This window comes from Myotis davidii, unplaced genomic scaffold (assembly GCF_000327345.1).
Source record: "Myotis davidii unplaced genomic scaffold, ASM32734v1 scaffold324, whole genome shotgun sequence".
Lineage (NCBI taxonomy): Eukaryota > Metazoa > Chordata > Mammalia > Chiroptera > Vespertilionidae > Myotis > Myotis davidii.
The window spans coordinates 578,195-591,929 of record NW_006295053.1 but is presented as its reverse complement, the minus strand read 5'-3'; the positions used below and the strand labels follow the sequence as shown (position 1 = coordinate 591,929).

The 13,735-nt window shown below is 39.2% G+C and overlaps 1 protein-coding gene across 1 annotated transcript in view; it reads left to right on the top strand.

Annotated features, from left to right (window-relative positions):
* Positions 1 to 13,735, top strand: part of BLM (Bloom syndrome RecQ like helicase) — an 88,732-nt gene that overhangs the window by 34,085 nt on the left and 40,912 nt on the right. Inside the window, exons 8-12 of the mRNA XM_015567738.1 lie at positions 7 to 138; positions 2,546 to 2,664; positions 4,078 to 4,191; positions 6,952 to 7,050; positions 7,273 to 7,421. Of these exons, the coding sequence (XP_015423224.1) occupies positions 7 to 138; positions 2,546 to 2,664; positions 4,078 to 4,191; positions 6,952 to 7,050; positions 7,273 to 7,421 (613 nt within the window). The remainder of the gene's footprint in view (positions 1 to 6; positions 139 to 2,545; positions 2,665 to 4,077; positions 4,192 to 6,951; positions 7,051 to 7,272; positions 7,422 to 13,735) is intronic.

Below are 13,735 nucleotides of genomic sequence, written 5' to 3'. Positions count from 1 at the left end.
GACTTAATTTTCCTCATACAAAAGAAATGATGAAGATTTTTCATAAAAAATTTGGTCTCCATCATTTTCGAACTAATCAGCTAGAGGCGATCAATGCTGCACTGCTTGGTGAAGACTGTTTTATCTTAATGCCCACTGGTATGTATTTTTAGATATGAATTGGCAGGAATCCATTGGCAGATGTGAAATGAAAGCCCTTTAATAGAAATTAAAAGAACACCGACAGTATTTCTATCATTTATGGGCCTCTAAACCTCCCAGGCCATAGTAAGAAAGTGTATTACCTCATACCCTCTGTTCTAGTTGTTGACATGATAACATTTATAGCCCTTTAAGATTTTCCACTCAAAGCTCGTTGTGTTGAACTGATATAGAATTTCTCTTTGGGGATTTTTCTTTTCCTAGTCTAAATTAGTCTGGAGCATGAATAAAAATGTAGGACTGGAATAGAGATGTGACCATTTCTGGCAGTTTATTTGTTACAGTCTAGTGATCTATGGTGGTTAAAACCATCAGCTCTGGATTGGTGGCCTGGGCTTAAGGCACAGCCCTGCCATTTCTTAGCAAAGTGACCTTGATCAAGGCCCTTCATTCCTTGGACCCCACAAGTGCAGTGGGAATAATAATAAAGAACCTGCCTCACAGAGTGTTATGAAAATTAAATGAAAAGCATTTAGCGTAGTTCTTCCTTGGCCTGTTTTGAAGAGATCCAGGACTTTTCATTGTGCTGTAAACGTTTATAACAGCTGTTCAATGATTTCTAGTCATCCAAGTCAGACTATTAAATAAGCAGTTCGGACAAGGACCAGGGGGAGTTTGGAGTTTCAGTACTTGCACATGTAGTCTTCCCTGGGCCGTCTACTCTCCTTGTTGTGACCTTAAGCAGTTAGTAATTGCCATCATTGTTTAATAGTATTATCTGGCTATCTGAAGGTTTTTCAAACTGATCTTAAAATTTAGGTGATGTTCGGTTAATAATCATTTCCTGTTTCATTAACTTGTTTCCTCTGTGCTCTGTGTCCACTCCAAGTTGTACTCCAAAACCAAAGCAGGAAAGGACCCAAACACTGGTTTTGGGGGCTTCCCATGGTCCTTTGAGGTTTCAAGGGGGTGTTTTTGTTGTTATTGTTAATCCTCACCCAAGGATATTTTTTTTCATTGATTTTTTTTTTATAGAGAATGGAAGAGAGAGAAACATATCGTTTGGTTGCCTCCTATACACACCCCAACTGGGGCCACAATCGAACCTGCAACCTAGGCATGTGCCCTTGACTAGGAATCGAACACTCAACCCTTCAGTGTAAGGCCCAACACTCTAACCATTAAGCAACACTGACCAGGGCTTGAGGGGGTGTTTTTATGTATCCTTCCACTCCAATTTAACCTCTTGGTATTGTGTGTGTGTGTGTAGTTTATTTTTGACAAAATTTGTAAGCTACTGATCTAGTACATGTTGGACATGATAAAGTTGAGGCGTGATAAGGTTGAATGGCATGTCTAAGTCACATAACCTATTAAGTGGTAGAACTGAAACTAGAACTCAGCTTCCTGGTCTTGCCATGACATTTACACATAAATACCAAAGAGAAATTTACTTATTACACATGCAGAAAAGATGGACTGTTTTGTTTAATAAAAAATTTAAAAAAAATCGAAGTCCTAGAAACTGCCTAGCACAAATTTCTATTATTAGTGGGCTGATGAAGTTGAAAATTAGGGATTAATCATTTCAGTTACCATTAAATGTGTACTGATTGTCTTGCCATTTTGAATTAGAGTTACATGTATTTGAAACTAATGGCCCGGTGCACAAAATTCATGCAGCCACGGGGGTGTCCCTAGCCCGGCCTGCACCCTCTCCAATCTGGGACCCCTCAGGGGATGTCCGACTGCTGGGCCTAACTGCTGGCAGTCAGACATCCCTCTCACAGTCTGGAACCACTGGCTCCTAACCACTCGCCTGCCTGCCTGCCTAATTGCCCCTAACCACTCTGTCGGCCTGCTCGCCCCCAATGGCTCCCCCTGCCCCACCAGCCTTCTCATCCCAAACTGCCCCCACCTTGTTGGCCTGATCACCCCCAATTGCCCTCCCCTCCAGGCCTGATCACCCCTAACTGCCTCTGCCTCGGCCCCACCACCATGGCTTTGTCTGGAAGGTCTCCCAGTCTAATTAGCATATTACCCTCTTATTAGTATAGATAATTATTTTAATCCTAGAATCATAACTAGGGTGCCTCTTATACTGCATTTGGATTTCCCAAGTAGACTTCTAAAGCAATTCAATTGCATTTAAGCTTTCTGCCCTGATTCTTGCTTTTGCTATCATATGTACCTACATGAGATGTCCTGAAAGATAATCTTTACACATTTAAATTGTCGAAGTATTTTGACTCATTTGAATATGGCAAATTGTGGCACCATAGGGAATATCACTTGGTATTCTGTTAATTATCTTAAATATTTGTGTGTGGTTTACTTTGTAACTTTTGCCTTCATGCTCTCAAGATAGGACCTGACAGGTATTTCTTTTTCATCTCTCTTTCAGGAGGTGGTAAAAGCCTGTGTTACCAGCTCCCTGCCTGTGTTTCTCCTGGGGTCACGATTGTCATTTCTCCCTTGAGGTCACTTATCGTAGATCAAGTCCAAAAGCTGACTTCATTGGATGTAAGTTAAAAACAAAATTCTACCAATTACAATAAAAATGCTCATAAAAATATAACTTAAAAATAATTATATTTTAGTACTCTGGGCTGCCTTTTTATTTAATAGTTTGTGAATTATAAGAATGAAGTACAGCTATTACATTAAGTTGTACATTTATGCTCAAGTCTGAAAATTCTCATACAGATAACTTTCCATCTGATTTTATTCTAGGAGAATGTATTTTAGTAAGAACTTTTAACTTGTACTTTGCTGATATAAAATTTTTTTTATTTAATATGAAAGGAGGTTTTTTTTATTACTGCCAGATCAGCGTAGTTCTTATCTTACTCCCTTAACGTCTTAAAATGCATACACATGCCTGTACCCACACGTGTCTCCTTTTTCCTCCTGGCTGAGATTACAATAGTATATGGATTCATTCTACTAAATCCTGCATATTGTGATCAAACAATTATTTTCAGGGTTATGAGCCACTACCTTTTTATTATGTTGGATTTCTTTTTCTTTTTTTATTTCAGAGAGGAAGGGAGAGGGAGAAAGAGAGATAGAAACATCAATGATGAGAATCATTGATCAGTTGCCTCTTGTATGTCCCCTACTGGGGATCCAGCCGGCTACCCGGGCATGTGCCCTTGACCAGAATTGAACCTGGGTCCCTTCAGTCTACAGGCTGATGCTCTATCCACTAAGCCAAACAGGCTAGGGCGCCGCTACCTTTTTCAACAAGACCGCTGGTTTGATTCTTCTTCCAAAGAATGTCTTAGTGCAGTGATGATAGCTGTTGTTAAGTCAGTCCTGATCTTATGGCCCTTGCATCACTGTTACCCATTAAAACCCTGAATACACATTTACCTAAAAAACAATGTACCTATACATTAGGACTGGATCTTTTGGATGCTGAATTCATATTTATATTACTTATAAACATGAAAAGCAAAGGAAGTAAAGGAAAGCGAAAAAAGAAAAAGAATTAATCAATGAGAAGAATATTTTAAATTGTAGTTAGTAAGGGTTTTTTAAAAATGTACTATGTACTTATTGTTACTTTTTTAAAATATATTTTATTGATTTTTTACAGAGAGGAAGGGAGAGGGATAGAGAGTTAGAAACATCGATGAGAGAGAAACATCGATCAGCTGCCTCCTGCACACTCCCCACTGGGGATGTGCCTGCAGCCAAGGTACATGCCCTTGACCGGAATCAAACCCAGGACCCTTCAGTCCGCAGCCCGATGCTCCATCCACTGAGCCAAACCGTCTAGGGCCTGATTGTTATTTTTATTACATTGAGATTATCTTTCCTCTGATAGGTTTGACATGTAACTTATAAAATATTTATAAAAGCTAAGGATAAATATAAGCTTAAATCGGATTAATGTGTAAAATTTACATTGTTTACTACTTTAATACTTAGATTCCAGCTACATATCTGACAGGTGATAAGACCGACTCAGAAGCTACAAGTATTTACCTCCAGTTATCAAAAAAAGACCCAATTATAAAACTTCTGTATGTTACTCCAGAGAAGGTTTGTATTTTATCATTATTTTAAAATATGACATTAGTGCTGTGTTAGTAAAAACAGTTCAGTTCTTGCTCTTGAGTACGGAAAACCCAGCCTTTCCCTCCTCTGTTCCTCTCCTTTATTCCTCACATAGAATACTTCCTTCTGCTCATCCAGTGTGTGGAGGTTTTTTTCTTACACCACGTAATTCTTGTGACACCGGCCAATTGTCCTATAATTTAACTCAATTCTGACATTGCCTACCCAGAGATAGTGTCAAATCCCACAGGTTAAGGGCTCAGTCCAACACGATGGTTTCCATCCAGGTCACCCGTAACTTCTCTGATTTGGCTGTAAATCAGAAGTTCTTAGGACTCCCTTCTCAGTTCCCATTAATTTGCTATAGCAGCCCGCAGAACCCAGGGCAATGCTTAAGTCCCGCCAGTTTACTAAAGGACATGATAAAGATACAGACGCAGCCAGATGAAGAAAAACGCTGGGTGAGGTCTGGGGAGGTCCACAGCACAGGAGCTTCTGTCCTCATGCAGCTGGGGCTGTCACCCTCCTGGTGTGGATGTGTTTGCCAACCCGGAAACTCTGAGTCCCATGCTTTGGGGATGTGATTTAGGCTTCCCCATGCAGGCACGATCAATTATTAAATCTATTTCTAGCCCCTCTCCCCCTGTCTGGAGGATGCAGGGTGGCGCTGCGAATTCCAGGGTGCTAATCATGGCTTGGTCTTGGTGGTGACCAGCCCCCACCCAGGAACCCCCCAGACTCGACTCTAGAGTAAAAAGATGCTCCTAGCGCTCTTATCACTTAGGAAATTGCAAGGATTTCGGGAGCTCTCTGCCAGACACTGGGGTGGAGACCAATATATTTTTTTCTATTATCTCCTAAAAGCTCACTAGAATACATACATTTTTCAATTTTGACATATTTCTGATATACAGTGTAGTGCAAGAATTCCTGTATGACTTTCACCCAGAAACTCCAAGTGTTAACTTTTACTGTGATTGCTTTATCATTCTATTTTTTTTAATATTTGAAAGTAAGTTGTAGACATATATCCTTTTAACCTTAAAAACTTCACCATGCATTTCATAAAAACAAGGAATTCTCTTGCATTACGGTATAATCAAAATCAGAAAGTTTTCATTGATACAACACTATTATTTCGTCTATGAACTTCAGTTTCACTAGTTGTCCTAATAATGTCCATTATAGCAAAAGAAATTCCTAGAATATGCATTTAGTTGTCATGTCTCTTTAAATAATTTGTCTTTCATGATTTTGACAATTTTTTAAAAATATTTTTTTATTAGTTTCAGAGAGGAAGGGAGAAGGAGAGAGAGATAGAAACATCAATGATGAGAGAGAATCATTGATTGGCTGCCTCCTGCACGCTTTCCACTAGGGATCAAGCCAGCAACCCGGGCATGTGCCCTTGACCAGAACCGAACCCGAGACCCTTTAGTCTGCAGGTTGGTGCTCTATCCACTGAGCCAAACTGGCTAGGGCAATTTTGACACTTTTGAAGAGTGAAGGCCAGTTATTTTGAGAACTGTCCCTCAATTTAAGTTTATCTCATGTTTCCTAGTGATTAGATTCAAGTTATTGGTCTTGGCAGGCACATCAGAAGTGGTGATAAGTTCTTAGTGCATCCTATCAGGGGGCATTTGATGTCAGTTTATTCTGTTATTGGTGCTGTTAGTTAACCTAGTCACCTAGGTTAGGTGGTGTCTGTCAGACTTCTTCACTGTAAAATTACTTTTTTCTCTTTTTTTGTCATAAATGTAATTTTTTTTGGTTATTTTCTGCCTTTGTAATAGTAGATAATTGTTGTGGGATATTCTGAAACTGTGTAAATATCCTGTTATTCATCAGACTTTTACCTAATACTTTTATCATGCATCGATGATTCCCCTTTAGTTATTACTATAATGGCTGCCAAATGATGATTTTTCTAATTAGTTGGCATTTTACTACAACAAATAGCTTTTCCTTTTACCTATATATTTACTTATATTAGTAAGAAATTATGGAATTTTAACTTATATAGTAGGCTAGCATCTATTTTTGTTATGTAATTTGATGTTCTAATTTGGCCAATGGGAGACCTTCATCAAACTGGCTTCTGTGTTCTTTTGACATGCCTGTTAAGATGCAGGTGCCAGATGTGGTTGTTAATACTAGAATGTCATTGCTTCTAGGCCCTGTCATGGACAGAGCTATGAAATATATACATACATACAATATGTATATGTGTGTGTGTGTGTGTGTGTGTGTGTGTGTGTGTGTGTATCCCCCTCCCCAAGTAACAAGCATGCAAGTAACGTATCCATAGCACTGTTCCCAGTGTAAACATGGCCCTCAGGTATGCTGAGGTCCAAAGTTTTAGAACCACTGACCTGATACATAACTGTTTGCTAAACATCCTAAAATGTCTCTGCTATTTTCTATCACTTCTGCTAATTCTCTTCATATCCTATATAATAAAGAGCTAATATGCTAATTAGACCGGATGGTGGAACGACCTTCCAGAATCACCAGTGGGTAGGGTGGGGCGGGGCGAGGGACAGGGCCGCCAGGCAGCTGAGGCTGTGAAGGCCTACTCTTGCACGAATTCCGTGTATTGGGCCTCTGGTAATGGAGTAAGTACCAGTTTTCTCTGAAGGTTTTGAAGGAGCTTAAGTTGCAGTGGAACTTAAAGACAACAGAATCCTTGAGGTGAGGTGATGCTTAAATATTTTTAAATGTCTAATTAATCCTTTTCTGACCTAGGTCTGTGCAAGTAACAGGCTGATTTCTACCCTGGAGAATCTGTATGAGAGGAAGCTCTTGGCAAGGTTTGTTATTGATGAAGCACATTGTGTCAGTCAGGTAAATACTGTTTTTTATGTCTTGAAATATTGATAAATATATACCACCAACAGTATATATATTTTCAGAACTAAAGAGAAAAAAAACATTGGGTGAATTATTCTATTTCACTGAAGATTATTCTATTTCACTTGAAGGTGGTTCTGAATGTGGTGAGCAGTATTTGCTTTGTATAAACGAAAGATTCAAATGGTCTGAAAAGCGGGTTTTTCTCTCAACTAGTGGGGACATGATTTTCGTCAGGATTACAAAAGAATGAATATGCTTCGCCAGAAGTTTCCCTCTGTTCCAGTGATGGCTCTCACCGCCACCGCTAACCCCAGGGTGCAGAAGGACATCCTCACTCAGCTGAAGATTCTCAGGCCTCAAGTGTAAGTTGTTGAAAGTCGTGCATTTCGAACCCTGGGGCAGTGGTTCTCAGTTTGCTACACATTATAATAATCTGCGGAGCTTTGAAAATCCCAGTGCCCAGGTTGTGCCTGATGCCAATTAGCTCAGAATTTTGGGGCTGGAAACCATTAGGTTTTTAAAAATCCCCAAGTGAACCATCCTTTTCTTGGGGTGGTGTTACTGTCCAATTAGCGTGCATCGACCCTCAACCACTGAGCCACACCGGCTGGGCTCAATTCACCTTTTGAATAACTTTTCGTTAAGTGTAGAATTTGTCGTTTTGCTTGAGTAAACATTGCACAAATATAGTTAGAAGCAGACACCTAGTGAGGGCAGTACTGCCAACGCCTTTAAAAAAGAAAATCCCCAGGTGATTACAATATATAGCAAAATTTGGGAACCAGGGCCCTAAGGGCTTTTCTTCGCTTACTGAAATGAAAACTTTCTCTTGTCACCTATTCTGTAAATTGGAATAAAGTGCATGCTGTTCCCGTTAGCCCTGGGAGCGTCCCTGTAATAAAGTAGCTTTTATTTACCTGATTTTGGCTCCCACATCCTAGAATATACATCATGCAATGAACCAATGACCCTGCTTTGTCCTTTTCCTCTGGAGTCCCAGTGACACCCAGAATGCTGAAAATAGTCCAGAAACTATGTATAACAGCTTTTTTAACTTTGTTTCCATCTCAACAGCAAAGGGCTTCTTATTGGCACCAAATCCATAATTATTCAATAATAAAAACCACAACAGTAAAATGCCCCACATATAGAGGGTGTACTGGATTAGTTTGTATCTCTGCATGAGTTTGTAGACACAAATTCTCTGATAAGTTCATTCACTCTGCAAATAATTACTTAACAGCTATTGTGTACCAAGGTTACAATATTTCTTCCTTCCAATTTGTTAATGGGCGTTTGAGTTTGAGGAAAGCCTGAAGGAATGACTAATATATTGGGGTGATTTTTTTTTTAAGTACACCTTTTATTCATTTGGAAATAGAGAATAAGCTGGCTCTATAAATATGGTAAAAACAATAGCAGCATCTCTCAGTGGGTTATAAGAACTGGAAGTGCCACATGAAGGATATGAGGGGTCATGAGATTAAGGTAGCTACAAAGACCTTTGCAGATTAAACTGGCGTGTGTTTGTTTTTGTTAATCCTCACCCGTGGATACATTGATTTTTAAAGGGAGTGGAAGGGAGGGAGGAGGGATATATATAGAGAGAGAAACATCAATGTGGCTGGGATCGGGCCTGCAACCCATGTACATGCCCTTGACTGGGAATTTAACCTGGACCCTTTAGTCCTTGGGCTGATGCTCTAAGCACTGACGCTCTAACGGCCAGGGCTAAACTGGCGTTCTTGAATGCAAGAATTTCCAAGTACCCAGTTTTTTGTGTGTGATTTCACTTGCAGAGGGGCATTTGTATAAAATTGGGGAGAAGGATATTTTGCTTCCATAATTGATAAACATTACATGATAGTTAAGGTGTCGTACTTCAGGTTTTAGTGAATAACCTACATACTAGAAATTCGCGTCTACAAGTACTACATTGGTCTGTGAAAGCTTTTTCTTTTTTTAGATAGGCAATATTTTTAGCTTTTATCCCTTCAATTTATGCCAGAAGCAATCTACTGTTCTTTTTGATCAGTAATGTTTTCCAGATGCCCGACAGTTAAATCATATAAGTTCAGTTCAATTAGCCTTTTCTATTATCAATCTGTTATACTAATACTTTGCCAAACAGCTCACCTTTTCTCTGTTGATGTGAACTTTATTTGCCTATCCCACAGTATTTTATTTATTACTTTACAGTAACGTTTGAATACCTGGTACAATCATTTCCTTTCTTTTAAAAATATTTTTTAATTGATTTCAGAGAGGAAGGGAGAGGGGGGGAGAGAGAAACATCAATGATGAGAGAGAATCATTGATTGGCTGCCTCCTGCACGCCCCTACTGGGGATCAAGCCTGCAACCCAGGCATGTGACCTGACGGGAAATCAAACTGTGACCCCCTGGTTCATAGGTCGACCCTCAACCACTGAGCCACACCGGCTGGGCTCAATTCACCTTTTGAATAACTTTTCGTTAAGTGTAGAATTTGTCGTTTTGCTTGAGTAAACATTGCACAAATATAGTTAGAAGCAGACACCTTTAACATCTTTTCCTAGTAGTGTGAGGAGATCTCCTTGCAAAAGCAATAGATTATACATTTCCTGAGTCTAGCATGTGGTGCCCGGTGCATAATTGGCACTTGTTAAGAATGAATAAATGAAACATATGGAGGAATTTGGGTAAAATGTGAAAATTTGGGCAAGTCTGTTGACTCTTTAATATATTTGGTACTTCTATATTTGGGAAGGTTTAAATTTCTTAGTGGAAGTACAAAATTTTAATGAACACTTTCTGACACATTTTTTCCTGCTCTTTTCTGCCAGTAAGCCCTTTGTTTGCATTAAATTTGCCCAACTGCTGATGTGTCATGACCCTGAAGAAGGCAGTTATCCAAAGGTTTGGAGCCATGGCCCCCATGCTCCTCTCCTCATGCGCGTCTATGATGTTATTCTTCCTCTTTGGGAAATACAAGGATGGATAATAACCTTTCCCTTTCCCTTAGGACCTGAGAAATACGAACTGAGGAAGAGACAAACAAATAGACAGTTTAATACAACAATAATAATGTAATAATACAACAGTAATAACAGCTAACACTTTTACACCTCTAGCCTCTACAGTGTGCAGGGGGCACTATTGTTGGCATTTTGTGTATTAACTCATCCACACAAAAGTCTTAGGAAGTAGATCCTCCCATTTTTCTCACTTTATGGATGAGGAAACAGGCACATCAATTAAACAACTTGAACAAGGTCGCATGCCTAGCAAGCGCTGGAGTAAGTACTTAAACCCAAACCATCTGTTTTCAGCACCCTTTCAATTCTCTCCAAATTGCAGAATGAAGTCAGTGGTGATTAGAAGTGTAAATTATTACTGCAGGAACTCAGAAAGCCAAGATTAACTATAACCCAAAGTAACAACTATTAGTGAAGAGGGGTCAGACAGGGTTTTATAAATGAAGTGGGTTTTGTAGGATGGTCCTTTAAAAATTTTAAACATCTTTATTGAGTTATAATGTCAATATCTGAAAATTCACCTATTTAAATTATATAATTGTGATTTTTTAAATTTTTTATTTTTTTAGTTTATTCACAGGGTTGTGCAGTCCCACCATTATCTAATTTTAGAACATTTTTATCTCCTTTAAGAGAAACTCCATACACATTAGCAGTTAATTGCCAGCATCCTCCACCTTCCTAGCTCTAGACAACTGCTTACCGGCTTTCTATCTCTAGATTTTTGCCTGTCCTGGACATTGCATTTAAATAGAATCATATACTCTGTTGCCTTTTGTGAGTGCCCTTTTTCACTTACCATCATGTTTTCAAGGTTCATCCATGTTGTAGCATGTATCAGTACTTCTTTCTTATTGACAGCTGTCCCATTGTATGGATAATCTGCGTTTTATTTATTCGTCATGGGGTGAATATTTGAGTTGTTTCTATTTTTTGGCTATTAGGAATAATGCTATGAGCATTTGTGTACAAGTTGTCATGCGGACATGTGATTTCATTTCTCTGGGACATACGTCTAGGGGAAGAATTTTTGGGCCATATGGTCACTCTACATTTGACCTTTTAAAGAACTGCCAGGTTGGTTTTCAAAGCATCTGCCCCATTTCACATTTCCTTCAGCCGTGTGTGAGGGTGGCAGTTTTTCCACATCCACACATTATCACTTGTTTCCGTTTGTCTTTTTTACTGTATTCATCCCACTGGATGTGAAGTAGCAAGTGAGTGGCATTTGAACAGAAGAAAAGTGAGAATTCAGGGCTGAAGTTTTTGGTGTGAAAATACAGGTCAGGCCCTAGCTGGTTTGGCGCAGTGGATAGAGCATCGGCCTGTGGACTGAAGGGTCCGGGGTTCGATTTCAGTCGAGGGCAATGCCCAGGTTGCAGGCTCTATCCCCAGGGTGGGGTGCAGGTGGCAGCCGATCAATGATTCTCTCTCATCATTGATGTTTCTATCTCTCTCCCTCTCCCTTCCTCTCTGAAACCAATAAAAATATGTTTTTAAAGAAAAGAAAAAAAAGAAAATACAGGTCAGGCCCAAGGAATGGTGAATAATGCATAGGATAAGTGGAGAAATAAAGAGAAGGGATAACCCTGGAAAGGTTGCTTGAGGCCAGATCATAGAGGGTCTTGCATATCATCCTGCTCAAGTATTGGATATGTCTTATAGGCACATTCACCTGGGAGGTGGCTTGATTGGAGCTGTTTGGCTTTTATGTTTTGGCTTTTTTGGTTAAAATGTTTTCCTCACCCTGGCAGTGGATAGAAGATGGAGTGGAGTAACAGTTTAGAGGCAGGACAGCCCTTTAGAAACCCTAGTGCAGCCATTTAAGAGAGAGATGATGATAGTGGCAATAGTAGAAAAGGAAGGTGGGACAGAGTCAAGAGATAAAACAGTAGAATCAACAAGACTGGCAACTGATGGGGTAAGAAATATGGACATAGTGAAAGTTTATACCAGTTTCTGGTGCAGGTGGCTAGTTCCATTGATGATACCTGGAGATGGAACTAGCAGGAGGGTAGAAGATTAGAAGGAATGGATAAGGAATTTAATTTTAGATCTTGGTGTCTTCAGACTTTCTTTGGACATGTGCCTCCTAAAAGAATTTTGAAAAGCTGTACCACTTGTACATTTTTAACCTGACATCTGAAATTTTTCAACATGAATTGAAATAAAGAAAATGTGGTCTATTTTAACATTTTAAAACAAAATTGTTACCTAAACTTGTAAAATGTATTCCATAGAATATTAATATATGAGAGCAGTTCTGTACCTACATCATCCACTTGCAAAACACATTAAAATTTTTTTACCTCTTTAACAGATACTTTACATTTTTCCTTTTTCTCTTTGAGCACATATTTCTCTTTCAGTTTCCTATAGAATTTTATTCTAAGGCAATATATTTTTATGCATGAAGTCTCTTTTTTTAATATATTTTTATTGATTTCAAAGAGGAAAGGAGAGGGATAGAGAGCTAGAAACATCAATGATGAGAGAGAATCATAGATCGGCTGCCTCCTGCACGCCCCCTACTGGGGATTGAACCCTCAACCTGGGCATGTACCCTTGGTTGGAATTGAGCCCAGGACCCTTCTGTCCCCAGGCTGACACTCTATCCACTGATCCAAACCAGCTAGGGCATGCATGAAGTCTTGTTGTTTATTATATCATACTTATATGCAAAAAAAAGTTTATATATTAAGAATTGTTTTTCTAAATTTCTTATACCGAAATTTTTTTCCAAATTGAATTACTATAATTATTAGTAGCACATAACTGATCAGAATAGCTTACAAATATGTATATATTTTAAAGTTTAATGTATTTTAATAGCAAACTTACAGGAATAGCACAGACCACATTTAAAACATGTGGTTGCCTGTAGGAAACTTAGAAAAGTAGAGTGAATGGGTGGAATCTACTTTATCATAAAAATGCTACAAACACCATTTAGTTGCCATCAATAAGAAATTGACTTATTTTTTAAAAATCCAAATGTTGGCATTGTCCAGAAACATTTAACTAACAAAGTTGAACTGCTGAAACTTGTCCACTGAAACATTTTCACTTGCATGAATGCTTTATGTCCCAGCATTTACATTAAAAAAAATTCACACACAGATGAAAATGGAAAAACTGCCAATACCTGATTTCTGTCCCCTGTTTTCCGCTTGCAGTCATATACTTAGGTACCTTTCAACCCCATGGAAAGCAAATATCTAACGTTCAGAGCTACCAATAACAGGAAGAGGAGAATTTTTTTAAAAAAATGAAATATTTCCCATCATAGTGGGTTCTTAAGCACAGTCTCCACATTGCAGTGTGTTGGGTGGGTGTCTGTTGGATAATTGTTACACGTTTGGCATGGATAGGTTGGTGTCTTCAAAAAGGCCAATCAGATAGGCCTCCCGCCTCCTGCGAAGCAGCAAATCGCTACATGCTGGAAGCGCACATCTGTTTTGAAGTCCTGAGCAATTTCTCACACCAGACGCTGAAGGAAGTTTGCGAATCAGAAGTTCCGTAGACTTCCCATAAGGTCTAATTTCACGGAGGGCCACAGTACCAGGCCTGTAACCATAAGGTTTCTTTACCCATCCCGTCGAGGGCACACTCTTGCTAGTGGCTTTGGTAGCCAGTTGCTTCCATGGTGTGTTACCACAG